The 23,913-nt window shown below is 46.1% G+C and overlaps 10 protein-coding genes across 10 annotated transcripts; 4 read left to right on the top strand and 6 right to left on the bottom strand.

Annotated features, from left to right (window-relative positions):
• Positions 1 to 2,632: 2,632 nt before the first annotated feature.
• Positions 2,633 to 6,397, bottom strand: F4812DRAFT_51127 (uncharacterized protein). Its single transcript, XM_047939156.1, has 6 exons — positions 5,901 to 6,397; positions 5,468 to 5,775; positions 5,377 to 5,406; positions 4,050 to 5,310; positions 3,444 to 4,001; positions 2,633 to 3,381 (listed from the first exon to the last, which is right to left on the bottom strand). The coding sequence occupies exons 1-6, from the start codon at positions 6,159 to 6,161 to the stop codon at positions 2,851 to 2,853; spliced, it is 2,949 nt and encodes a 982-aa protein (XP_047789466.1). The 5' UTR covers positions 6,162 to 6,397; the 3' UTR covers positions 2,633 to 2,850.
• A 785-nt stretch (positions 6,398 to 7,182) lies between these two features.
• F4812DRAFT_431449 (uncharacterized protein) lies at positions 7,183 to 10,337 on the bottom strand. Its single transcript, XM_047934438.1, has 2 exons — positions 7,417 to 10,337; positions 7,183 to 7,359 (listed from the first exon to the last, which is right to left on the bottom strand). Exon 1 carries the CDS (start codon positions 9,720 to 9,722, stop codon positions 7,896 to 7,898), a length of 1,827 nt encoding a protein of 608 aa, XP_047789467.1. The 5' UTR covers positions 9,723 to 10,337; the 3' UTR covers positions 7,183 to 7,359; positions 7,417 to 7,895.
• A 1,230-nt stretch (positions 10,338 to 11,567) lies between these two features.
• On the bottom strand, positions 11,568 to 13,402 carry F4812DRAFT_51362 (ferredoxin reductase-like protein). Its single transcript, XM_047939157.1, has 4 exons — positions 13,008 to 13,402; positions 12,863 to 12,944; positions 12,252 to 12,795; positions 11,568 to 12,194 (listed from the first exon to the last, which is right to left on the bottom strand). Exons 1-4 carry the CDS (start codon positions 13,165 to 13,167, stop codon positions 12,045 to 12,047), a joined length of 936 nt encoding a protein of 311 aa, XP_047789468.1. The 5' UTR covers positions 13,168 to 13,402; the 3' UTR covers positions 11,568 to 12,044.
• Positions 13,403 to 13,737: 335 nt separating this feature from the next.
• F4812DRAFT_431456 (uncharacterized protein) lies at positions 13,738 to 14,725 on the top strand. Its single transcript, XM_047934439.1, has 3 exons — positions 13,738 to 14,019; positions 14,085 to 14,513; positions 14,598 to 14,725. Exons 1-3 carry the CDS (start codon positions 13,887 to 13,889, stop codon positions 14,681 to 14,683), a joined length of 648 nt encoding a protein of 215 aa, XP_047789469.1. The 5' UTR covers positions 13,738 to 13,886; the 3' UTR covers positions 14,684 to 14,725.
• Positions 14,726 to 15,440, bottom strand: F4812DRAFT_431459 (DUF788-domain-containing protein). Its single transcript, XM_047934440.1, has one exon. The coding sequence runs from the start codon at positions 15,261 to 15,263 to the stop codon at positions 14,778 to 14,780; it is 486 nt and encodes a 161-aa protein (XP_047789470.1). The 5' UTR covers positions 15,264 to 15,440; the 3' UTR covers positions 14,726 to 14,777.
• A 656-nt stretch (positions 15,441 to 16,096) lies between these two features.
• Positions 16,097 to 19,128, top strand: F4812DRAFT_51415 (TPR-like protein). Its single transcript, XM_047939158.1, has 2 exons — positions 16,097 to 18,754; positions 18,812 to 19,128. Exons 1-2 carry the CDS (start codon positions 16,367 to 16,369, stop codon positions 18,884 to 18,886), a joined length of 2,463 nt encoding a protein of 820 aa, XP_047789471.1. The 5' UTR covers positions 16,097 to 16,366; the 3' UTR covers positions 18,887 to 19,128.
• Positions 19,129 to 20,107: 979 nt separating this feature from the next.
• Positions 20,108 to 20,693, top strand: F4812DRAFT_451476 (histone H4.1; the record flags this gene model as incomplete). Its single annotated transcript, XM_047936214.1, has 3 exons — positions 20,108 to 20,117; positions 20,332 to 20,469; positions 20,530 to 20,693. 3 exons carry the CDS (start codon positions 20,108 to 20,110, stop codon positions 20,691 to 20,693), a joined length of 312 nt encoding a protein of 103 aa, XP_047789472.1.
• A 246-nt stretch (positions 20,694 to 20,939) lies between these two features.
• On the bottom strand, positions 20,940 to 22,016 carry F4812DRAFT_431463 (Sedlin). The gene is made up of 2 exons (XM_047934441.1): positions 21,613 to 22,016; positions 20,940 to 21,529 (listed from the first exon to the last, which is right to left on the bottom strand). Exons 1-2 carry the CDS (start codon positions 21,795 to 21,797, stop codon positions 21,223 to 21,225), a joined length of 492 nt encoding a protein of 163 aa, XP_047789473.1. The 5' UTR covers positions 21,798 to 22,016; the 3' UTR covers positions 20,940 to 21,222.
• A 48-nt stretch (positions 22,017 to 22,064) lies between these two features.
• F4812DRAFT_51451 (mitochondrial ribosomal protein L31) lies at positions 22,065 to 22,818 on the top strand. Its single transcript, XM_047939159.1, has 3 exons — positions 22,065 to 22,198; positions 22,288 to 22,517; positions 22,613 to 22,818. Exons 1-3 carry the CDS (start codon positions 22,149 to 22,151, stop codon positions 22,663 to 22,665), a joined length of 333 nt encoding a protein of 110 aa, XP_047789474.1. The 5' UTR covers positions 22,065 to 22,148; the 3' UTR covers positions 22,666 to 22,818.
• Positions 22,819 to 23,029: 211 nt separating this feature from the next.
• On the bottom strand, positions 23,030 to 23,770 carry F4812DRAFT_460005 (RNA-binding domain-containing protein; the record flags this gene model as incomplete). The annotated part of the gene is made up of 3 exons (XM_047937637.1): positions 23,030 to 23,429; positions 23,493 to 23,617; positions 23,705 to 23,770. 3 exons carry the CDS (start codon positions 23,768 to 23,770, stop codon positions 23,030 to 23,032), a joined length of 591 nt encoding a protein of 196 aa, XP_047789475.1.
• Positions 23,771 to 23,913: the final 143 nt, after the last annotated feature.

Raw genomic sequence — 23,913 nt, forward strand, 5'->3', positions numbered from 1 at the left:
GGTATACCTCTCAGTGAAACCTCTTGGTTCTTGGGTGTTCGCGCTCCTGTCTATAACTGGTTTTGGCGCCCACAGAGGTCCAATGATATACTAGCATCAGCTAATATTTTTCTCAGAGTAAACTGCGGCCGAAATTTAGGCCCGAGATTGGAGTGCGATCCCCTCTTTAGGTATGATATGGTAATCATCGCCATGTCAGTAAAGTCTTTCCGGGCCTATAGCAAGGGGGACCACCGAATTTATAGATAACATGCCGTTGACAGCTGCTTTAGTCTCCATACTACTGCAGGTCAGGGCCACATAGAATAATCCTAGATCTGCCAATATCTGAGCTTTTTTTACACCGAGAGGTGGTCAGCTGTACGGGAGTACCGTAGTAGTTTAGTCTGAGAAACAGGATGCAGACAACACAACACGTTAAGGTCGGACGAGAATACAGAATGTGAGTTAGCTTGCTATACCAATGCAAGTGGCTGAATAAGGACAATAGTCTTAAGTTAAGATAGAGATAGGGTTGCCTAGCTGACATGTAATTCTTGAATCATATTAGGATTGGAACTGTATAAAATAGAATTGATATTGCTACGAACCCACTACAGATATCACAAACCCCTATAATACCTACACGGTTTCAATCAGCTTGAAACTGATTGGTTTAAACATTTTAATTACTTGTTTTTTAATTGGTTCGGCAGGAATGACTTTTATTCAACCCTCTAGTACGAGTGTCAGGCAACGTCATGTAGTTCTAGATAGATTCGATGCATGCAGGTGCTTAAGCCTCCATGTAGGTACCCATCTACATTTCCTAAACTTTCTTTTTGTTAAGAAAGGAATTAGATACCGGCGAGTTATAATCACACTGAAAGCCCAAGATAATCATTAGATATTAGTATATTTCATGCTGGCCAACACCACGTCCTGTACTTGCAACCATTTCAGGGGTAACCGATATATATAGCGTTCTATTATGCCGTATACCTTAGATAGGTACCTATACAGAAAATCGAATATCCTCTGACAGAAGAAGTTATCAAGAGAAGGAATCTATCCATATACCAATCCATCAACTTGTTAATCCTAACATATTAAAGAACCTATAAGTTCCCTATAAAACCTAATTACGGGGCCCCTTGTATCTTGTCACATGAAGGAGATATGAGAGATTAATGAAAGCATTCAATATGGGAAGTGGAAAGTCGTAATTTTAGAGCAGAGGAATGAGGTCAAACGTTTCTAGAATGAATATGGTATGGTTATAAAGTCATTCAAGTCTACGGATTTCAAATCAAGTACCTTTGTTTGGTCAGTCGGTCGAACTTGATAGCCTTCATTACCACGTGGCTATATCGCCGACAAGACGTGACGCATCAGTAATTAATTCCTCGGGCATGAAAAGGCCATCTAATCGATATTGGCCCAATTTTGAGTACCTACATAGATTAGGTTTCCTTAAATAAAGTGCATGTATATAGAAAGGCGCCTGCATCAACAGTAAACAAATACTGGCTTAGTATGTCTGCCTGAAAAGGGGCACGTCAAGCCATGTACTAGGGGGGTTCCTTCGTAAACGAGATGGAAACGGAGGCCACTCCGACGCTGCTTTCAACATTCTTTTAGTTGGTCCTTTAGAGCATACGACTACTTTCTCACCCACTCTTGCCCATTCCTAAGCCTCCTCCGGTTGCCCCCGAGCTCCTGGCGGCAGCCTATGGGGTTTGTCGACTTAACGAGACATTGGTAGCATCTAAGCCTGCCTTTCTCCGACAGAGCAGCATAATGCGCAAACAAGTCGAGGATAGCGCCATCCATGACAAAAGCCGTGATCTCAGCGTCGCCAGTAGGGTCAGATTTTCCTATATAGGAGAGAACCTAGTTCCTCTGGTAGATAAGAGCAGCTCCGTTGTAAGCGCTCTGGATCCTCGCTTCTTCCATATATCACTCCCCTTTCACTTTCCGCGCCCCTTCCACCCCCCGGTCAGGGAGAGGGGATCGCCCTTGTAAAGAACGGCTTCGCTAACATGCTTGTTGGTCGGAAATGGGTCATACTCTTCCATCCGAAGGCCCTCAATATAGTCAGGGCGCGGAGCTGGTAGGCTATTGTTAGCAATACGGTATTGGTGGCCGCGGCTTGATCGCAGTGGACCAATACATCCGTCGAGGCGCCTGAGTACCTAACCCAAGGCGTACCTAGGCTCGTGGTTGTTGATTATCTGTTTTATTTATCAGGTATGTACCTTAGGTAGGTGAGTAAGGTAATCTATAAAGGGTACACTTCACGTTTAATACTATAATAGATATAGACATATGATCATATATTTGTAATGTAAATACGACACGGCGTTTATAAATTGATAAAAGGTCTTTACTGTGGTATAATAGATCAAGTAATCAGCGCTACAAGTAGTATCCATCAAACATCCCCCCTATTCCATCGTCCATCCATCATTTGTCCCTTCAAATAAGCACTGTTCAAAATAATACGCCGAGACACCATAGGAACTTGGGAACGGAATATCCCACTCTAGTCTAGAAGAGAGCCGCTACAAGACTCCCCAACCATGGATATAATATGTATATCTGAGCAGAAATCTCAGCAATATACCACCGATAACTTGCCTCACTCCTTAACCCCGTTTATTTCCGCATACCCGACGGCTTAGTATATTACGGCAGTTTCTCGTCAACGAAATCATGATAGTCCGAACGCTTATCCATATCCATATCCACCCTAAATATATCCCAGATGATAGATACCATAAAGTTATTGTTGCTTTGTCATCCACAGCGCGAAATGTAGTCATCGTATCAGCCATAGAACTGGCAGTGATTGAGGCAAGGGTAATCTTATCATGGTGTATCCGGACGAGCGCTTCGCATTATCTTATTTAAGAAGCCTCGCCCGGGGCCTAATGCTGATCGTGTTTTCTTCTCGGGAGCGGCCGTATCGGAAGTTGATTTAGAAGGGGCGGATCCTGACCCTTTTTTGGGTATTGCGTCGTGGCTCAGATGTTCATCTTCGGATTCAAGCAAGTCGTATTCCGACATAGAGAGCTTGTCCGCGGCCCGTTTGTAGTCGGAGGAATCCGGAGCAGCCTTGCCCATACTGACGCCCTTTCCGGCTTCTTGCATCTTAGCAATACCACGTTCCAAGTGAGCTACCATAGGACCTTTGATGGTCCAATTCCCGTCTGGTTCACGATCCGCCACCTCTCTGTATAGATCCGGTTCTCTCTTTTCGAATTCATGTTCGATTTCCCTCTGGTGCTTCGACGTAGCCTCAATGCGCTCACTCTTGACCGCTGGCACAAGGTCAGTCATTTGTACCCTATCTTCTTTCCCAAGAAGCTTGAGCCATTCGTCGTATTGCTTATGACTATCCTTCTATAATAATGTTGTCAGTATAATAGCTAGGCATTGCTGCGACTTGTATCTGGACTTACCCTCTTCTCACACGAAGATTCCTCTAGACTAGCAAGATACTCCTGCGCACTGCTTTTCATACTCTTACCCACAATATATTTGTCGAATGATGCTGAGAATTCCCGGAAGTGGCCCTTAAGCACAAAACACTGACCAGTCCAACCTTTGCTCTTAAGTTTCTGTAGAAGCGCGTCTGCAACGGGTGTCTCCCAAGGATACTCGACTACCTTATCATAAAATACGACGCATTTGCTTGCGTACCAGTTATTGAATGAGTTGCGGCTTTCCTCATCCAGAAGTGCCCTTTCAATCATTTCCAGAGTTGCTCGGGTTACGAAGGAAGCGGGTGCCCTGAAGTTAATCGCACTATGAATATGAGACTGAGCGTACTCGGCTGGTGAGCGGAGATCAAATATCACAATCTGATCCTCTGGGAATATTTCCAGCAGTCTGTTAAGGTGTCCGGGAAGAATCATTTGAGCCCCGAGGTTAGGAGGTTCTCTACTTTGGTCATCTATCTTCAAGCTCTGCAGTCGATTCTCAACTTCTTGTTGCTCTCGCCGATTTTCGAACCAAGCCTAAACTATGTAAGCCCAAATACTGTGGTATCATCAAGTAACACTTACGTCAATGTCCGCAGTTTCTACGCCAAGGGTTGACGCGAGAAATTCCATGACGGCAATAGTCGGTAATGGGTTACCCTGGAAATATTCTTCCAATCGTGTCTGAGCGTGTGGTGGGAGCTCAGGTTGGCTAGCTACAGATGCTAGTGATGTTCTCCGCATGTTCCAAGGTTTATTGATAGCTAGGTGCTGCGCTATATTGTTATAAGACACGCTCTTATGTAGTGAAGCACCTGGAATAGTGCGTTGCCTCGATTGCCATCCCCCGCTAGACATCTGGTGGCTCTTAGAGATTGGGTTCATCGTAGGACGGTAGCTCCGGGAAGTAGCATCGGCCATGGGGCCATCAGCTCTTCTATACATCGGATCCATCGATGTTCTCTCGCTTGAAAGGGCTGACATTATTGATAACCTACCAGACTCTAACGGTCTAGAGGTGTACGCTGTAGTCCCTGAATAGATTGACCTTAAATCGGCATCGTTATCGGCACTCGTTGGCACTTCTTCTTCCAATGGCCTTGGCTCATTGTGACCACGAGCAGCTAGGTTGTTAGACCGAATGAAGGCCACAAAGTTGCAAGCATGGTTGTCTGGAAGTAGATCCCAAACCATGACCGGCATTGACAACAGCAGCAGCGTCGAGTGGCTTTTGAATACCCCCTGGACCTTTACATACTTGGCCAGTGCTGGAATACTGGAAAGCCAATGTTCCCAGTCATTGATATTGAGGCGTTGATCCGCCTCAAGTGCAAGAGAAATCATTACATGCGGTACATCCTCATTTGGCTCCGACCCAATGATCTCTTGTGGGCCGGCTGATCGACCGTTGATAGAAGTTGATTCGAATCCCGGCTCTTGAGGAGGCGAGGGTGGCCGTGCATCTGCTGAGAGCATCTGGGCTATCTCGATACTTGGTGCTTTATGGTTGGCGGTCATCATAAAATGTACTGGCGTAGCACGTGCCTCGAAATGCTTGCCGTTCAACATCTCGGGTCTCGGATGCTTCAGGCGTGCAAGGACCTCAGCGTGGAGCATGGCTGCAGAAAAAGTCCTCCGTTTCCAATCTTGAAGCACTTCAATTAGAGTATTGGTAAACGAGTATCTCCCTGGATCGGGTGCAATAGCATCCCAACTAGAGGCCGATATCGTTTCCGTAATACTATTGCCGTTAGGAAACGTAGCACTTGCAGCGCCTGCACAACAATCCAATAAGATGAGAACATCCGACAGAGATCGTTCCAACAATGTTTGAATCGCGGACCATCTACTCGTAGGTTAGAGTTATAACACACATGCGATCCATAGAGGGTTTAGCATGTTATAGGCTTACTGTAGCCATGGAGAATCTGAATTTCGAGTTCTGGCTTGAGTATTAGTATATCAAATAAGGGAGGTATAAGAGCTGCAGGTTGGAAACGCACCCGCACCATGTACTTTGCCTCGACTCGTCGATCCTTGCGTGGCCGCCATAATAGATGATGAACAGGGTATCACTCGATTCGTGTTCTTTTATCATGGCACCAATTTTCATCATCAGCTCGAGGTGTGCATTGTCGGACGGTATCGAAAAGGTCTCGGTTTGGAACCCGTAGTCCTCCTTCAGGCAAGCATCCAGGTCGTCGAGCTCTTTCAGGACGAATAAGTCGTCGCAGGTCCAGTGAAGAAGAAGCACCTGTACCTTCTTGTATCTCTGTGAGCCCCCCCGATTGGGGAAAGCTCGCATAGCCGACTATCAAAGTAGGACTGTTAGTAACTACGATAGTATATATATATGTACCTAATATATAATATAAGGTATATGAAGGACTGGATAGAGAAGAATAGAATAGAATGGAGGAAAAGGTCAGAACGCACATCCTCGAGTGTCTTGGCGAATTCGGGTAGATGCTTGACGTGGTAGCTCACCCGACTGATGTCGTGCGTGGCTGCTGGCGTCTTTTCATCCTCAATGCTAGAACCATACTGAGAAGATGCAATTAGACGAGATCGAGCTTGAGACCTGGCTGTCTTTTTATCTCGACGTACGGCAGAATCACCACTGCTGAAGCTATGTCCGTCCCCCGTAGCCGTAGGCTGCCATTCACTTATCGTAACGAACGGCCGACTATCACCCATGATCGCATACGCTTGTGCAGATCAACCAAACAGAATCGTGGCTGGAGAGAAGGGATGGGAGGAAGGGCGAGAGGAAATAGTAAAACGATAATAAAGAACGAAATGTAGTAGGATAGCCTTCTTTTTTTTCTCTTTTTTTTCTATTTTTTTTCTACATGACTCTGCGGTACCGCATAGCGGGTGAGAGTGAACTAGACTTAGGGCTGGCTGGCTGGCTGAATGTATTGTAATGGATGGATAAGCTTGGATGAGCTGGAAGTCGAACTTGGTGGGATCGAATCAATCAATCAATCACACACGAGCAAAAAGGAAAGTAGCACATAAGAGGGGGGGAATAGTCCGGGCTCACTCGAGCTATCAGGGACCCCAAAAGGCTTTCTACCGAGAAGCAACTAGGGGGGGTGTGTGAGAATGGGTAGAGTAAAGTGGATGCCTTTACGACGGGAGACGGACAATGAGACAGCAGGCTGAAGATGAGCCAGATGAACCAGATAAACCAGATGAACCTGAAGGATGATGGTTGTCCCAAAAGTGTTAAGATGAGCGCCCCCTCGGTAGCAAAATCCGGTTTAGCGGCGCCGCCCGCGGTGAACCAATTCGGTGCGAAACGCCTCGTTCAAATTTCCCTCTTTTGCCTTATCATTATTGGCTATGTTCGTCTTGTGCGGTATGTTTGGTTAAGTACCTCTTACTAGTATGTGTGACATGATATCTGATTGCTTCTAGAAAAACAAGGACCCGACAACTTTTGATCGGCCATATTATTAAAGAAACGTACCGGTCATCTACAAATTGCCTTACGGTTTTTAATTTTCAGGTATGTCAGATCTAAAATAGATGCTTCAGCACTTCAGCAGTACGTACCTGACGTACATGCTGACATGTCTGGGTTTAGTGGAGACTCAGGTACAGCGCCAAGACTAGAGCAAACTGATGGGTGTATACCTGTATTACCTAAGGAGGTATGTATGATGAGGTACATCCGTTCGAGGTATATTGACATTTCCCGCTTTTGCCGTTGCAGAAATACATACACAATGTAGGAATACCTATGGAATAGCTTCTGTTCCAGAAATAGCTCAGCCTCACTTTTTATGCTACAATACTAATGTTCCTTACGAGCAATATCATTGATAAGCAAACTCATATTGACATTATTGTAGGTTAGTCTGCTATCAAATATTTGATAACTTATCAGGTATATACCCCCTTCTCTGGAAAAAGCACCAATGATCCTGAGGCCGAAGTACTATAGTTCCTCCCCGCTTGACGGTATTTCAAAGCAGATCTTCCTAGTCTCAAGCTTGTAAATATGGCTGATTTACAACGAACCGCCATCACGTTCGTCAACTAGCGGATGATGCCGCGAGGAGGCTTCACAAAACCGACAACTCCCTCAGACCTGGCCTTTCCAGATTTCCGGGTGCAAAGCGGAAAACAGAACCTTCCCGCATGTCCGGTCCAAATGCAACCCGGCTTCCCACCGATTCGCTTCCCACGCCCCACACCCCCTACTATGTACATGGCGGAACAAGATAAATCTCCACCAAACTCTGATATCCGCGTAAGCCCGAATGCTAAACAGATAGGCATACAACGCAGCTAGAAATTCTAAAACAAGAGTGGATATAATACCGATGTTGTGGCAGCTATAATTTCGTTTGCAGATTCTTGCGTATATATTCGAAGATGACAATATGTTCAAGGATGGATTTTTAAGCATTAGAGGTAAGCCTAATTGGTATCATTTGTATTTGTCTTTCGACGCTCTTCGTCCAAGTCCTCTTTCATCAGGCGCTCGCTGAGACTTCTCGGTGTACCATTAAAGTAAGTCAATTCTGGCCTATAACTGCTTGTTTCGTCAACGCCGCTTCGCCCGTCAACACTGCCGACGAATGTATAGAAGTCGCCCATCTCGGCAGCCTTTTTATACAGTTCTGGATCACGAACAACCCCAATCGAAAACGGCTTTCCACGATATGATCCCACCGATGCGGCCAGATGAGGAGGAGACGGAGGGGTTGGTGCTGCTGCTGATGCAGCGGGTTTCGTAACCGGAATTGCGGGGGATGTGGAATATAAGACTGGATTGTCAGCTATAGGAGTCACGCCGGCATCGTCATCTTCGCCCTCGCCCTCGTCCTCGTCCTCGTCTTCATCGATATATTTCGTAACCGGCTCGCCTTCGCGACTGCTCTCAAATTCAAATAGGTCTTCCTCTTCAAGCACTGGCTCTTCGATATGTTTAGCTGGTTCCGTTTGTTTGTTATTGCTTTTTTGGTCAGTCCGTTGCGACTCGTGAACGTTTAATTCCGGTTCCGCCATTGTCTCAAGCGGCGGGGAGAAATGTTTCTTATTCTTGAAGGAGCTCAACGGTGGCATCATAAGAACATCGTCCATATCTTCAGCCTCGTCGCCAAGGTCGTCTTCGCTTGTTTCCTCCACTATCGGTAACGGCGAGCCTAATTGAGTTGGGAGACGTGCATCATTTATACGGTGCGCTGTAGAAACAGAATTTACGTGCTCAACTGTACTGTGAAGTGTACCATTCTCTTTTCGTCCGTTTAGACCGGCCATGACTAATTCGTTTTCCTCGTCATCATCCATAGCGTCCAGGCTACCAACAACTTCCCATTTTGAGGTGTCCTCAGTGGAACTCCGCGCTAGGGCCTTAAGACGCTCAGTCGAAGTAATCTTCTTCGGCATTGGCGGAGAGCTACCTAGCATCTCGGTTTCCTCGTTAATACTAATCGCATTGTATGAGTCATCTGGAAGATTAGTGGGGTTGCCTAATGAAGAGGACGGAAGGTCGGTCATTCGAGGTGACATTGGAGGCGAAGAGGTGGGAAGGACCTCTTTGCCTTCTACATCGAATCGTACTCGCCTCGGACTCTGGTTTTTGGTGGAAGAACCAGATGAGCGGCGGAGGGCGCTTCTCGGTCGCGTCGCACTATCATCTGAAGTACTCGAAGAAACGGTATCTGAAGTATAGCGCCGAACAGGATCTGGCCGTAATGATACGTCATTGCTTATCGGTGCAACAAGTTTTTTTTGGTTATCATTGGGCTCTTTAACATCAGGTACTTGGGTACGTAAGACAGGCGGTGTCGGAGTATGTCGCTGTACAGCATCAAGCAAGGGAAGATAGCTCGGTGTAAACAGGCCATGGAATTCGCGCTCTCGCTCGTGCGGGCTTCGAGCGCCATCTTCTATGGGAGTTCCTGGGCTCTGAGGGGAGGCCGGTGGCGGCGATAACAGTCTAGCTGACCATGGCTTTTCGTCCAAACTAGTAGCACTGGTAAAACCGGTAGCATCGGTATTGAATTGCGATTGCAAGCCAACATAGTGATCGAGAGCAGGACTCAAGGCCGGGTAGTTTTGGAATTGCTCGGCAACCAGCTTTTCGACTTTGGCAGACACATGGCCTGGCACGTTTTGTAGTCGCTGACGCGAATACCGACGGAATTCCTGGGCCATATCTTGGCGATATTCGTTGACCTTGTTATCGAGCTCGGCGAGCTTTTGGAGAAGATCCGATACGAGACTCGTGGTGTCATCCATTATGCCAACTGCGCCGCACACCAGAAAATGATTAATCGAAAACAGTCAAAATACAAAGAATAAGCATTGTCGATGCTGATCAGCATACAGCACAACAAAAAGCTTCGTATTTTTTTCTTCTTCTCTCTTTTCCCTCTTTTCAGCACGGGGGAGGAGAGTGGATTGATGCGACGTGCTTCGTTATTAATTTTTTTTTCCGCCTTTTCCGTTGGTGCGGAGTTATATTCTGTCCGCTGGTTATTCTTTGCAACGAGGAATTGAGCTATCCACGGAGCAGTATTCCGTACCAGCTGTGCAATTCGAAGGATTAAGTTGCTGGTAGGTATATGTACAAATCCCTGGTCTATAAGAGCCTTCGATTAAAGCAAAGACTGTCGTGTTGTTTCGTTCAAGTTTACTTAGGTTAAGTAGATAAGCCTCGTTGTGTAAGTGGCTTGGAGCCGCACTCTCTCAAGATGTGACTGTAGTAAAATGATTTGCTAGAAAGTTGGAAGTTACCGAAATGTAAAAAATGATGTGGAGAAAATGGTAGGTGTGGGAGCCAAGAGCCACGAGAGAATTGGTAGGATTGGTGCTCCGACAACTTGGAAAGACCTGGTCGATTTGTCCTTGTTGAACTGGCGAGACTTGCCTAAACTATTCCAGGCCTGGAAGATTCTGTTGCATACCCGCTCTTAGGTTTTAAGTACCTAGGTACCAGGGTACCTACCTGTGGCAATTGCCAGGTCACTGTCTAAATAACCTAACCTTAGTGATTGAATCAACGCAAAGTTGTGCAAGTGTCTTTACACTATTGCAAACCTTGTCCGGCTTTCCTTATTGAGGTACACGTGCATCCCACTTTCTTTATCAAAAAGTCCCCCAGTCGTCACATGCAGCTCCGGCTCCCGGATTTGGTACAGAATATGACAGAGCACCAATCAATTAAGAGCAATGACTTCAACATTCGACGTTCAACCGATCTTCAGATCGACATTGTTGATAAGATATCTCTAGACTTTGTTAGATACGAAATCATTTCTCCATCAATACATCACAGATATTTTTGGTAACTACCTGCTAACTTACTTTAAGTACACATAGTTATGTTCAAGTTAAAATAACGACTGACAGATGTCTATTATAAGCGAGTGCAATTCTATTATAACTGATGGCAACGCCGTCATTCGACTATAAACTTCCGTCTCTCCACGATGGAGATGAGACTAGGAAGCCAATGAGAGGAGGAAATACAGGCCACTATGTTCTATATTCCCTGCATAATACTCACACAGGTTTAGGCAAAGTTGATCTGCCAGCGTATATCAAGCATACATCAAGCGTACTAAACCTTCCCCGAGATGCATACCGAAGTTGCAAGAGGATTTAAAACAGCATGGCCACTCATGATATATGTCCTCCGGTGATTTGATGCATTCACCATTCTGACCTCCTAGCTTGTTCATTTACTACTTATGAACACTTACCTATCACTACCTACCTTTACCGCCAGTATCTGTTATCGTCACGCTCTAACACGTCATAAGCCCTCAGCAGTTTGATTAATAAATCTTTCACTTTTAAGAAACACGCGGTCCTCTCACCGAATTATTTACCTCGCGATTGCCGGGTTGGGATCCGAGTTCTTAGATGGCTTAGGTACACTTCACGTGTAAAACGGCGAAGCCGAGAGTCTTTGCGTGTGCCACCCCGGTCTGTGGATACATTTCTGAATGGATAGCCTATGAGCTTGAGTCGCATTTGAATATTCTTAAGGGTAGGGTTAGTTTAGTAACCACCATTGGCTCAATGCTACATCATACGTAAACGGACCTAGAAACGACTACAACGCTGATAAATAGTATCATACGCATTTTCCAGCCTCCATAGATGGATGAGTTAGCGCTACACAAAATAAAGGAAGCATGAGTGCCATATAGTTGAACTAAACACCGTAACTAGAAATAAACGCTAGCCTCAAACAACCTATATCTACCTGATTACCTAATGTCTCCAAGTCAGCCTAGTTAAAAATCACTACCGGAGCAAAAAGAGTTTGGACGCCATCTTTGGGAAGGTTAGATACTCACATGATCAATGTCAGAACGACATTCTACAACCTAATACGAGCCATATTCACGTGGGGTCCCTTAATTTTACAAGCAGGTTATTTGTTGTGGATTCATTTATCTAAAAAGGTATTATGAACCAATTAAGATAGACGCTTATTCCCCCTTTTCTAGAATATTAGCTTCCCGAGAATTGGAAGCCAGATAACCCACGCAGATTATCTAGCAACTATCATCAGTAGAAGATAGGTAGTGACCATGTCTAATACTCTATCTAGAAAGCAAAGACTTGGTCTTCCAGCTTGCTGACGGGACGAGCCTTCTGGAAACCGAGACTCTCGGCTGCCTTCTTTAACCCACCGACCATGGGAGGTGGACCGCAGAGCAGTATCTTAACATCAGGAGCAGGCTTCGGTAACCATTTCTAATGATTATTTGTTAGCTTATGGCTTGGGGCGCGTTCGGCAGGAAGAAAACTTACATCAACCATATCAGCAGTGACGAATCCAACGCCACCGGTCCATCCCTCAGGAGGCTTGTCGAGAACATAGTGAACTCTGAAACCTGAGTCCTCTTTGGCCAGAGCATCGAGATCTTCCTTTAGTAGGATATCTTGTTCGGTTACGTTGGCGAAGATCAAGTCCACCTGCGTTCGATCACCCGTGGGTCGTCCTCGAATAATGGCCCTCACAACTTGGAGCATGGGAGTGATACCAGTACCACCGGCAACCATTCCGAAATGACGGACCATGTTAGGAGTATAAACGAAAGCGCCCTTAGGTCCCCTTACACGGATCGTCTGGCCCACGGCTAGTGATGCCATGTGCTTCGAGATGTTACCTGTCGGGTACGACTTAATGAGGAGGTCGAAGTAACCAGGCTGGTGGTCGCCAGAAATTGGCGTATAAGATCGCACAATCTCTTTAGTAGAACCATCGGGTTGCGGGAGGACAGCACCAATTGAGATGTGTTGACCAATTGGAAGACCGAGGATGGAAGTCGGAGCGGGCAAGGAAAATCGGTAACTAGAAAATAGAAAAGAAATAATAAGTCAACTGAAGGAAACGAGCTGCTGTGGGAGGTGAGACGAACATGGCGACATTGTGGGAAATAATTGTCTTTTCTTTCAATTCGAATTCCTGGAATACATCTGGCTTCAAGATCTTCTTGGGTACTGCGTAGTACAATTAGTTAGATGCCTATAAGAGAGAAAGGGAGCATTACAGGATACACATACACGAGCGGAAGTATTTCAGGAATCCTAGAGCAATTGCAACAAGAGCTGCAGCAGGCGTCCATTCCTTTTTGACAATGAATGTTCCAAGCACTAGTAGACCGGCAGGGATATATATCCCGTCGATGTAGGCTTTGGAAGATAACGGAACTGGCGTCGCCATTGTGGCTTTCAGTTGCCGCCTGTTTATTTGCGTATAAATTGTAGCGGAACTGCGCTCCTTGAAGAAATATCTTGCCTGCTAGCAACTTAAACAAACCTACTCCCGCAAGAGAGGATGAGGGGGGAACGGAGGTGAATTCTGCTGAGCTGCAGCTTATATCGTTGTGGATGTCGGAGTTGACACCCTTGGATCTGCCCTCTAATTTTTTTAATCTCCTAAATTCGGGGGATTCGGGGGAATCGCTGATAAGTGGCACCACAATTAAACATTTGTTGAGTTTACCGCCCGGCGCAAAAGCGGACTAGACCGGCCGCTCGGCACTAGGGTTTTCTATCAATTATGCATACGGCCGTCAATTACAACATCATGTATGCGTGTATAGGAATATCTACCCCACATGATGCGTGCAACGGTTATATGCAGCTGTGGGGGTACTTAACTTAATCGGCAATACAGTATAGGTACGGTGCCCACGACCCCGAGATAGTGTGGCTGTTGTCACTTGTGACGACGAAGCTCTGTGGCTGTGAATTTTGTATAGGGACATGGATGCTTAGCAGGTGCAGTTACCTAATAGGTACCTAACCTAACATACCTACCTCAAAAACATATGTGTTGCTTATTCTCAAGCTTCATGCAAGTGACAACGCATCACTTACTAAATGTAATCAAAATTTACGACTCATTATCAAATTGCGATTCCAACATTGAGGCTTAACATGAGTGACGTCCCGATTCCAGTTGCCCCTGAAGATGCACCATTCCCCTTGACGGATGTTGATAAGTGGGTTTTATCTCTAACCGATGAAGAATACCAATATCACGACTGGGAAGACGTAAAAAAGATCATAGGTAGGGGTTTATCTGCTTCTCATTCATTTTTCCGTGGCACATAGGTGGCTCAACCTGGTGCTTAGAGGAAAATAACCTTTCCGTCCTCAAGCGAAAACCATCCGATTTGAGACGATATATGCGATGGACCGCGGAGATCAAGGCTGAATACGGATCCATGACGAACTATCTTATGAAACACCGACTACCAAAAGCTTGGGGCTCTCCTCCTTTCAAACCAGCATCCACCACTCCATTTAATGATCCGTCTGACTATAGAGTCCTCATCAATGACTGGCCCTATGGCATGATGCCAAACATGACTCACATAGTCGTCTGGTCAAGAACAGCAATCCCTACGGACCCTGAGACTGGGGATATGACCCCCGAAAGCCGTGAGATTATCAGGAGATTTATAAAAAGGTTCTTCGTGGACAAATTAGGCCCAGGAGGAGATGAGAAAGTCTTGTGGTTCAAGAACTGGATTGCGCTGCAAAGCGTGAGGGCACTAGAGCGTACGTATAACTTCGCTTATAGGATACCGTTCAGATCAACGCCTATAAAACTTACGTTGAACATTGCTGACTTGGATACTGTAGATATTCATATCATCGTCAGAGATGCTGACAAAGACACGCTGGATCAGTGGACTGAGGAGCTGGATTGTCATAGGTTACTGAACTAGATGAGCAATTATATTGATTCAAGTATAGAACTTTGAAAACATGGAAAGATTCCTAATGATGCAACGCTGGGTGATATAAATGTATAACCCTGGCCTAAGCTGCACGTCTTTGCTTCCTGTTAGCTGCCACTGGTGCGGCATTGCTCGGCTGCTGTCCTTGCATGCCGGCCATTCCGCGAGCTGCACCAAGCAGACCAAACCCCTTATAAGCCCCGTAAGCAGGTACAACAGTCCAGAGGAGCCACCCCCAGTTACCGAAAAGCATGGCGAGCACGACGGATGCCCATGTCACCCAGATAACGTCGAACATGTACTCGGTAAGCCCAGGCGCAGACAAGTCTTCGCCGGCTCTCTGAAGCGCCTTCGTTGAAGGGTCATATCTAGGCCGTCCCGATGCTTCCAAGAAGTACTCGCATATGAAACTGGGGATTGAGAGGAGGACGTATAATAAGATGGATCGCTTTTTGATTATGAAGTTGAATAATACGAAAAGCGTATTGATGGTAAGAGTACCGGTGTGAAGGTTTTTTAACGCAGCTGCGTTGGCCTTTGCCGTGTCTTTTCGTGCTTTTTGTGCCATTGCAAGATTTCGGGTTTGAGGAGAGGCAGAGTAATAACAATAATAGAGAATAAGAGAGTTTTGTGTGGGAATTAGGTATGCGTCTGATTGTTAGATGTCACAAGACTACAAGTAGCTGAGACGAATGCACTTCAATGAATGAAAGATGTGGCTTTATCTACGAGGCTGGAAATGAGAGGGCGGCTTGTGGATGGAACATTACATTACATACATCAATGTACCTAGGCTAGGTACCTAGGTAGGTATGTATAGGTATACAGTACATTGAAGTCAAAGAGCGGCAGGTGGGGGTGGTTGGCTGCAGCTGTTTACTTCAAAGCCTACGCCTTTTTATTTAGCGCCCAATGGTTGCTCTGGCAGGTACTGTCCGGTTGCGTATGACCAATCTAACCAATCAAATCTCATTTAACCCCCTTGACAACGGTTTTATCCACCATAACATGCCAAATCGCGAGGAAAGCTTGGACTGGAACTGCGACAAGGCGGAAAACCGCTACTATGTACGGTTTAGGTACCTGATGATTTTCTTCATCCCACTCACTACCTACTTCGCACCTAACCATACTACGAAAATAAGACAAATTTAAATACCATTGAATGGTATTGCCGGGGTATATTGCTTTTTGGGCTAGGAGCTGGGTAGCCTACCAGGCAATATCGTCGTCGTCTCGCCACCTTTTTAACATTCGCCTTTCTCGTGACGGCGTGTTGATGGGAGAGATTCTAACGAGTCTATTCACGCTCCCAGTCCCAAGTTAACCAGTGATTAGAGATGCCTGCTACGAAAAACCAGGATCAAGTCGAAACCTACTTCCATTTCTTCACCTCCGACGGGTAGTTTTCGCTCTCTTCATAACGATTCTTACGCTTCGGTTATCCCGAATTTAATCCATTATCAACACTAATTAATCATTGTCAAGGCCGTTGTCTTTGAAGGCACGCAACCCAGCTATTCTCCTAGTCTACCGCTCCTTGCTTTGACCCCCGACATCCTTTCAAGGTCGACAACCTAACTGCACCGTCTCCTCTACGCGACCATATGGCCATTCGCGAATAGATTCAGTTATCCGAATACTATCCATCGTACCATCTTTATCCCAAAGATGGGCCCTACAAGCTCGGCCGTTACGGGCCAGTTGAAGCAAATTGTTTACTATCATCTCGACAATATGTCCTATGAAAGTGCACTGTTCTTTGCTGAAAGATTGGCCGCCCACGATCCTCGCTCGAGCGACTCGCCATATCTCCTTGCACTCTGCCATTTCCGACTTGGTGACTACCACTCAGCTTACGAAATCAGCAAAGCCGTCGGTTACCGTGGAAGCAATGTCTCCTGTTCATATATATTTGCACAGTGCTGCCTCGTGATTGGGCAATATAAAGATGGGATCACAGCATTGGAAAAGTCGAGAAGTTCATGGTCTAGGAAGTCAAGTCTGGGCAAGCACAACGCAACGAATAGAGCGCAGCATCCGGACTCAGCAAGTACTGCATGCTTGCTTGGGAGGCTCTACCGGGCCCACAATGACAAAAATAAGGCCATAATCCACTTTGAAGAAGCGCTCAAGTTAAATCCGTTCATGTGGGATGCATTCACAGCTCTGTGTGATATGGGTGCCGACGTTAGGACAGCAAATATTTTCAAGCTGAACGACATGCTAATTGATAGCTCAAATACGGCCCAGCTAAATGGAATTCTCTCGGAGCAAAAGGATAGTACTGCACCTAATATAGCGGAGTCCCAACCTAAGAAGGCAGCGTCCCGTTCTGCGGTTTACGATACGATGGTTGACCCATTCGATTCACAAAGGTCGACAGCTGGAAACGAGATGCTCCTGGGCGCTAACTTCCTCTCTGGTGAGAATGATTTTGTATCTAAAATCAACGCGGCTCGCTCTAGGATGGCTACCACCACCGCCCCCGAAACCGGCTTTGAAAGCGTTGAGACGCCAACAACAAACCATACCGACTCGAACATACCGAGGATTAATCACCCACCTGAGCCCCCTCAAGCTCCTGCCAGAAAGACGAGGAACGCACAGCCTATCGAGCCTAATCAGATGGATATGCCTTCAAAGATAGGTTACCGAATAGGCACTAAGAGAGCTCAGAAGCTACAGGATAAGTCTCAAGAAGACTTCCCTCCAGAGCACAATTCTACTCTCCTTAGGCCGACTGCCTCTAGTGCGTCTGGCATAGAGAGGAAGAGGACTGTATCTGGTCACCTCGTGCAACCAAGGCAACGGCCGGACGAACCTGGCGCCCCCCAACGACGGAGCGCAAGATTAAATCCGTTCGGAGGCGCTAATGCAAAAGCTAACTCCGCGTCAACTGTTGGTCCAACACGAGAATTGAAGAAGGCTAGACCCCCTATCTCAAGAATTGTACGTCCCAATTCGAGCGGTTCCAATGTCGGCAGAGCTATTAGTGGTAACAGGAAACCGTTGGAGGAGAATAGTATGGACGTAGACCCGGCGGAAGTGCCACGGATTAAAGAGGTCCATTATCCTCCTGCTACGAAATCCGCAGAGCCGGAATCTATCAAAGTTGAGGAAACGTTAAAGTTCCTACTAGAATTATTAAGGAAATTCGGCTCCGGCTATTTGGCACTATCACGATATCGGTGTGCCGAAGCTTTGATCTTCTATACGTCGCTGCCACGGACGCATCAAGAAACGCCGTGGGTGCTTTCGCAAATCGGAAGGGCATACTACGAGCAAGCAGCATACGCGGAGGCGGAGAAGTTTTATAGAAGATTACGGATACTGGCTCCTACTCGCTTTGAAGATATGGAAGTCTACTCGACCATTTTATGGTTCCTCAAAAGAGAGACGGATTTATCGTTCCTTGCTCACGAACTTGTCGATATGTCATGGCATTCCCCCCAGGCCTGGTGTGCACTTGGCAACGCTTGGTCGCTCGCTCGAGACCATGAACAAGCATTGAGATGCTTCAAGCGGGCTACCCAACTAAACCCCAAGTTTGCTTATGCGTTTACTTTACAGGGCCACGAACATGTTTCAAATGAAGAGTATGAGAAGGCGCTCACGGCGTATCGTCAAGCAATATCAGCCGATCGTCGGCATTACAACGCATATTATGGTATTGGTAGGGTATATGAAAAACTTGGCAACTATGACAAGGCCTATATACATTTCCACTCAGCATCCATTATAAATCCTACCAATGCTGTCCTGATATGCTGTATCGGCAATGTCCTTGAGAAGCAGCGACAGATTGTCAAGGCACTCGAATATTTTACTAAGGCCACCGAACTTGCTCCACACGCCGCTCAAACTCGATACAAGAAAGCTAGAGCTCTATTGGCTCTCAATCAACTCGATGAAGCGCATAAGGAACTTGATATCCTGAAGACACTCGCTCCCGACGAGGCTACTGTGCATTTCCTCCTCGGGAAATTATATAAGACCTTGAATGACAAGGGTGCCGCCGTGCGGCATTTCACGATTGCTCTAAATTTAGATCCCAAGGTTCGTCTCAAATCCCCCCTTGTTGCACGTGTGGATATTCTAACGAGAAGGAATTAGGCAAGTCAACAAATCAAAGAAGCCATCGAGAGCCTTGAAGATGATGACAGCTTTGACGATTCTATGATGGCATGATAATAAGACACGGCGGAAGCATTTGTGTTTATTAAGCGGAGTTTCTTTTAAATGCCATGGTTATAGCGGCATAAGGGAGGTTCGGCTAGAATCGAGTATTTCCCAGGCATTGCGTTGAACGTCTTTGGGGAGGTTCGACATCGAATGCGGCACGGCCTTATAAGTGATAAGTTTCGGCCTTACGGGTATTTGACATTACGAGGTCTGGAGAGGCATATGCATCGGCGTTTGGGGAATTCTAGTGGTACTTTATGTCTACCACTGCCAGGAAACTACGGTGGTCTTGTGTATAGGTAGCAAAGGCTTGCATGGTGATTAAAAAAAAAGGTGTATAGTAATACGTACGGGGTGAGCGGCTAAATCCACTAGGTGCTCGTCCTGCTTCTTCAATGATACGGAAGACTTCACGAACAGAATAATTTTGACTTTTCTAGGGTTAGTTGGTGTAGGGTATACGATATGCGACTTTCAACCTTCAGGATAATTATAGGTCCTTTTTTTTTTCTTCATAGAAATATCTAAGGACCCGTGTAAACGATATTGAGTCTTGGAGATCTACCGAATATACATGCAGTATGACTGACTGGTATAAGTACCTAAGGTACCTAAGTTCGGGAGTTCCAGCATTCCATCCACGGAACCTTTGAAAGTCTAAATTAACACTTAACTACCTACTTAGATAAAGTGAATCACGTGAAAAAGGTACTGTAAATATCCTTGACAGGATCATGGATGTCTTTGAGCTGTGTGCCCCACTTGCGTATAAGTTCTGGAAAAGAACAACGCACGGTCCAAATGCAAGGGTCTCCATTAAAAAATCAGAGAAATTCGGCCTAAAAGGGAAATTGACAACCAAGCGCCAAAGCAGCGTAGAATAACGCATTTTCAAGGCACCATAAATAAGAAAATAATCAGACGTAACAAGTCGCATTTTTTATTTTATTTTTTATTTTTTAAATGTTCCCCCAGGCTGATGCCGGATTGCCCCAAATTAGACTAGCTACTTCCCTACAATTCGAATCAGTAACACCCCTCCTCTATCCACATAAAAGCCTACCTCTTCTCTTCTGTTTCTTGCAGGTTCTATTTTTCCTCTTTCTTCATTTATCCATCATCAACTTAACACATCTATCTCATCGCGATTTGCCATCAATACCATCCACATTTCATACCCTTTTCATCACTAAAACATAACCAAATTATATCTCAACCTCATTCAAGATGACTGGACGTAAGTGCATCACGTTTTTAATTAGTCTTTATCTTCCTGTCGCATCCTGGAAATCCTGCAGAGAGGAGGGGTACCCTTTGATTGGGCGGGTCTGGCGAAGCCATCGCCTCCCAGACGCGTCTCAATTAAACTTGGGGTATCCCAACGCGACTTGATTTCAATTAAATACATTCAACGCTTTAAATGTTTACCTAACTAATATATTCATGAATAGGCGGCAAGGGCGGTAAGGGTCTTGGAAAGGGCGGTGCCAAGCGCCACCGTAAGATTCTTCGTGACAACATTCAGGGTATCACCAAGCCCGCTATCCGACGTCTCGCTCGTCGTGGTGGTGTCAAGCGTATTTCAGCTAGTAAGTTTCTCGTCTTGTACCAAGATTAGATTGGAATAGTTATACTAACAGATTACTCAGTGATCTACGAAGAGACGCGTGGTGTCCTCAAGTCCTTCCTCGAGGGTGTTATTCGTGACGCCGTCACCTACACCGAGCACGCCAAGCGCAAGACCGTCACCTCCCTAGACGTCGTCTACGCCTTGAAGCGACAGGGCCGCACCCTGTACGGTTTCGGTGGTTAAGCGTGTCCTGTGCTCTATGCTTTACGCTTTTGGTTGGCCTGCCTGTCCGTAGTAATTTTTCACCAATACAAGTTAGTGGGCACCGGCACGGCACAACACAACATACAAAGCAGGGCATGTCGTGTAATAGAAGTTGGGGATTTGTGTTACTACATTAAGGATTATTGGCATGATACACATTCTGACATCGGCGTTGGTGGTTTTTACGTTACGGTTCATGGTCGCGCGATGACTTTTGAGAGAATTGGCGTCTTAAGGACAAGATAGCCTCGGATCGTGCTACGGCATGCTGAATATACTTGCATTGCATTATGCTTTGCCGTAAACTCACTCTTTTATGTCTGGATGCTTGATGTGATGATAAATGTTGTGGAATAACTGAAACAGTACCTATTCCAAAAATCTAAAAAGCACCTAGGTATGAGGCAAATCTCTAGAGTACCTCATGCCATGACCGATCTAAACTCCCAACGCCATGCATGATTACATTACAATCGTCTTATGCAGGTGTCTGCCCTGTTATGCCGAATCATAGATACTTCCTTCCAGCCGCAGCAACCCTTTGTCTAAATACCGGGCTGCGGACCTCCATATTCACGCGGTAGAAAGGGCTCATGATAGCCTTAACCCAATTCTCGTAGACCTCGAGCATGAAGTTCTTGATGGCCTCCTCGGTCTGGGGACTCATCGGGTTCGCGCCTATCGACGTAGAAGATCGGGTGGACGTCGTGGAGACGGGCATGGTCGGCTGGTGCAGCAGGAGGAACTTGACGTTGCCGCCGGTTATGAAGCAAGACACGTAGTTGTTGAAGAACTTGTCGACGCACTTGAGGTACCTTGATGATATCGAGAAACATGCGCAATTAGCTGATTGTTCCAGCGCGCGCAACCGAAACAGAATATAAAAAAGCACACTCACATCTGACCGCCTCCCCATTGGACCTCCTCGACGATGTCCAGGCTGCTGTGCACGATGAACTGGTTCATATGGCGGGCCTGCTCGGTGAAATGCGGCTGGCCGTCGCCGCCCTGCTTCGACGTCCCGAATTCATACTCGAACAGCGGGTTATCTTGCGTGCCGACGATGGCGAAATAATACGACATGTTTGGTGGTGGTTTTTTTTATCTGTCGACCATTTGCGACGGGGGTTGAAGAGATGCGCTGCTTGAATGGAAGCGAAGCTTTAGGTAGGTTAATTCAATAGGTACATGGTTCAGTGGTTCAGGTGTAGAACCGTGAACGCCGTGCCTTTAAGTGGGGATGCATGTGGATAGGTTGGTTATGTACTTAGGTACATGCATGCAAGCAAAACGGAATTGTGGAGGCTTCCTATGTACCTATGTTTAGTGTGACTATATGGCTGTGTGGTTCGTGCGCTATCAATTCATTCAACTTTTCTAATCGCGATTTGCTCCGAAGCTGTTCTGAATCGTCGAGCAGTTTTAGCATCCACCATGTTCGGCGCATTCAGAGTGACAAGTCCGCTATGCGGCGGTCTGTTATGGTATGTGAGAGAATAACCAATTCTTAGCTAACTTACCTAGGTTTCCAGACACGTTTGGCAGCGTTATGCTAACCCTACGGATTCTATAGGAAGATCCCATGGCGCCTATCCCGATTCCAGAAAGCACGGCAACGAAAGAGACTCCGTGCCGTTGATTCGGTAGTAGAAACAATAGAAAATGCGTTGGCAAAGAAGGGCGAAACGCTGAAGGCCCTTGAGACGTGGAAGGAAACGATGCCCACCGAGGCCGAGATGCTACCCAAAGACAAATACACCATGTTCGACAGGAAAGAAAAGCGATATAGAAAGGGCATTCATAGTATGTTTTTACTTGTTTCCAATCTGAGAATCATAAGTACCTACTACGTAGGTACCTAAGGTAAGTATAGGGAGCTTGCTAACGCTCGGGAACAGAGCTCCCAAAGTGGACGAGAGTGTCGCAAAGAGTGAACCCTCCTGGTTATTAAACATATTCGTCACATTCCAGCGATCGAGACAATTCCACGCCTATATATCACTTTATGACATATGTCACCGGGCTATTAAACAATGAACATCCATTGGGAGGCATATATTCATGCGGCGAGCTGAGGCGGCTGCACACAGCATACTCCGACGAATTGTACATTATTGTACTTAAACAAGAGAGGCAGATATACTTCTCTATATACTAACCTATACCGGGCATGCAATGAAATAAATGAAACTGGTCACTTCACCACCCTGAGACCCAATCGTGTCGCGAATTGCGGATGACCACCTATTAATCATGTATATCTCTTAACCTATTATCATTTTGGGGGTATCAACAATCAGCACGAATCAGCAGCCTTATCTTAGGCGTCCGTAGCTTTCTTCAATGTGCTGATCTCGTTCCCTATTCCGTTCTCCCTCGCGTTCCCGCTCGCTCTGGAGTGCTCTACCTAGACCACCTCTGCCTTCATCGTAGTCATCTCTGTATTCGTCTCGCACTTGACCGCCCGACTTGCCTCGGCCGTACTGGCGGCCTTCTTCGAAACCAGGGTCTAGATCTGTTCGGATTATACGCTCGTCAAGCTTGGTACCACCTATGTACTTCATACAGTCTAATGCATCCTGGTGGGTATAATACTCGACGAAACAAAAGCCGCAGGGGGTCTTGTTGAATCGATCCAATCCCATTACTAGACGCTTGATCTCGCCGCACTTTGAGAATAGCTCATAGACTTGCTCCTCGGTTGTGTAGAAAGAACTTGAATAATGGTGTTAACGTTCGGTCCAGGAGAAAAGGAAGGCGGTATTGCAATGAGCTTACAGGTTTCCGACATATAGAGTTGTGGCATTCTTCAGAGGATCTTCCGGAGCCTCTTCTGCTGGGGGGTTGGCTTCGGCCTCGCCATCTTTATTCTCCCGTCCATGGTCGGGGCGTCTCCGTTTGTTCTATTCCCAATTCGAAAATTGTCAGTCACAACAGCTTTGCGATAAGCCAAAACCAGCCGAAACCATGAATAATAAGAGAGAGCTTACCCGACTGGTATAATATGCGCTAGGGCGATCTAATCTATCGACGGTCGAACGAACTGCGGAAGCCATTGTGGAATGAATAATTGTTGTCGTTAGGTATTAAAATGGTGTCCGTCTATGTAGGTACCTAAGTTAAGGTGTTAGGTAAACTCGTATGTGAATTAGATGAAATAAATGCATGAGAAGGCTGAAATTGAAAGTGAACGTCAGGG

This window comes from Daldinia caldariorum (genome assembly GCF_022478825.1).
Source record: "Daldinia caldariorum strain CBS 122874 unplaced genomic scaffold F4812scaffold_10, whole genome shotgun sequence".
Lineage (NCBI taxonomy): Eukaryota > Fungi > Ascomycota > Sordariomycetes > Xylariales > Hypoxylaceae > Daldinia > Daldinia caldariorum.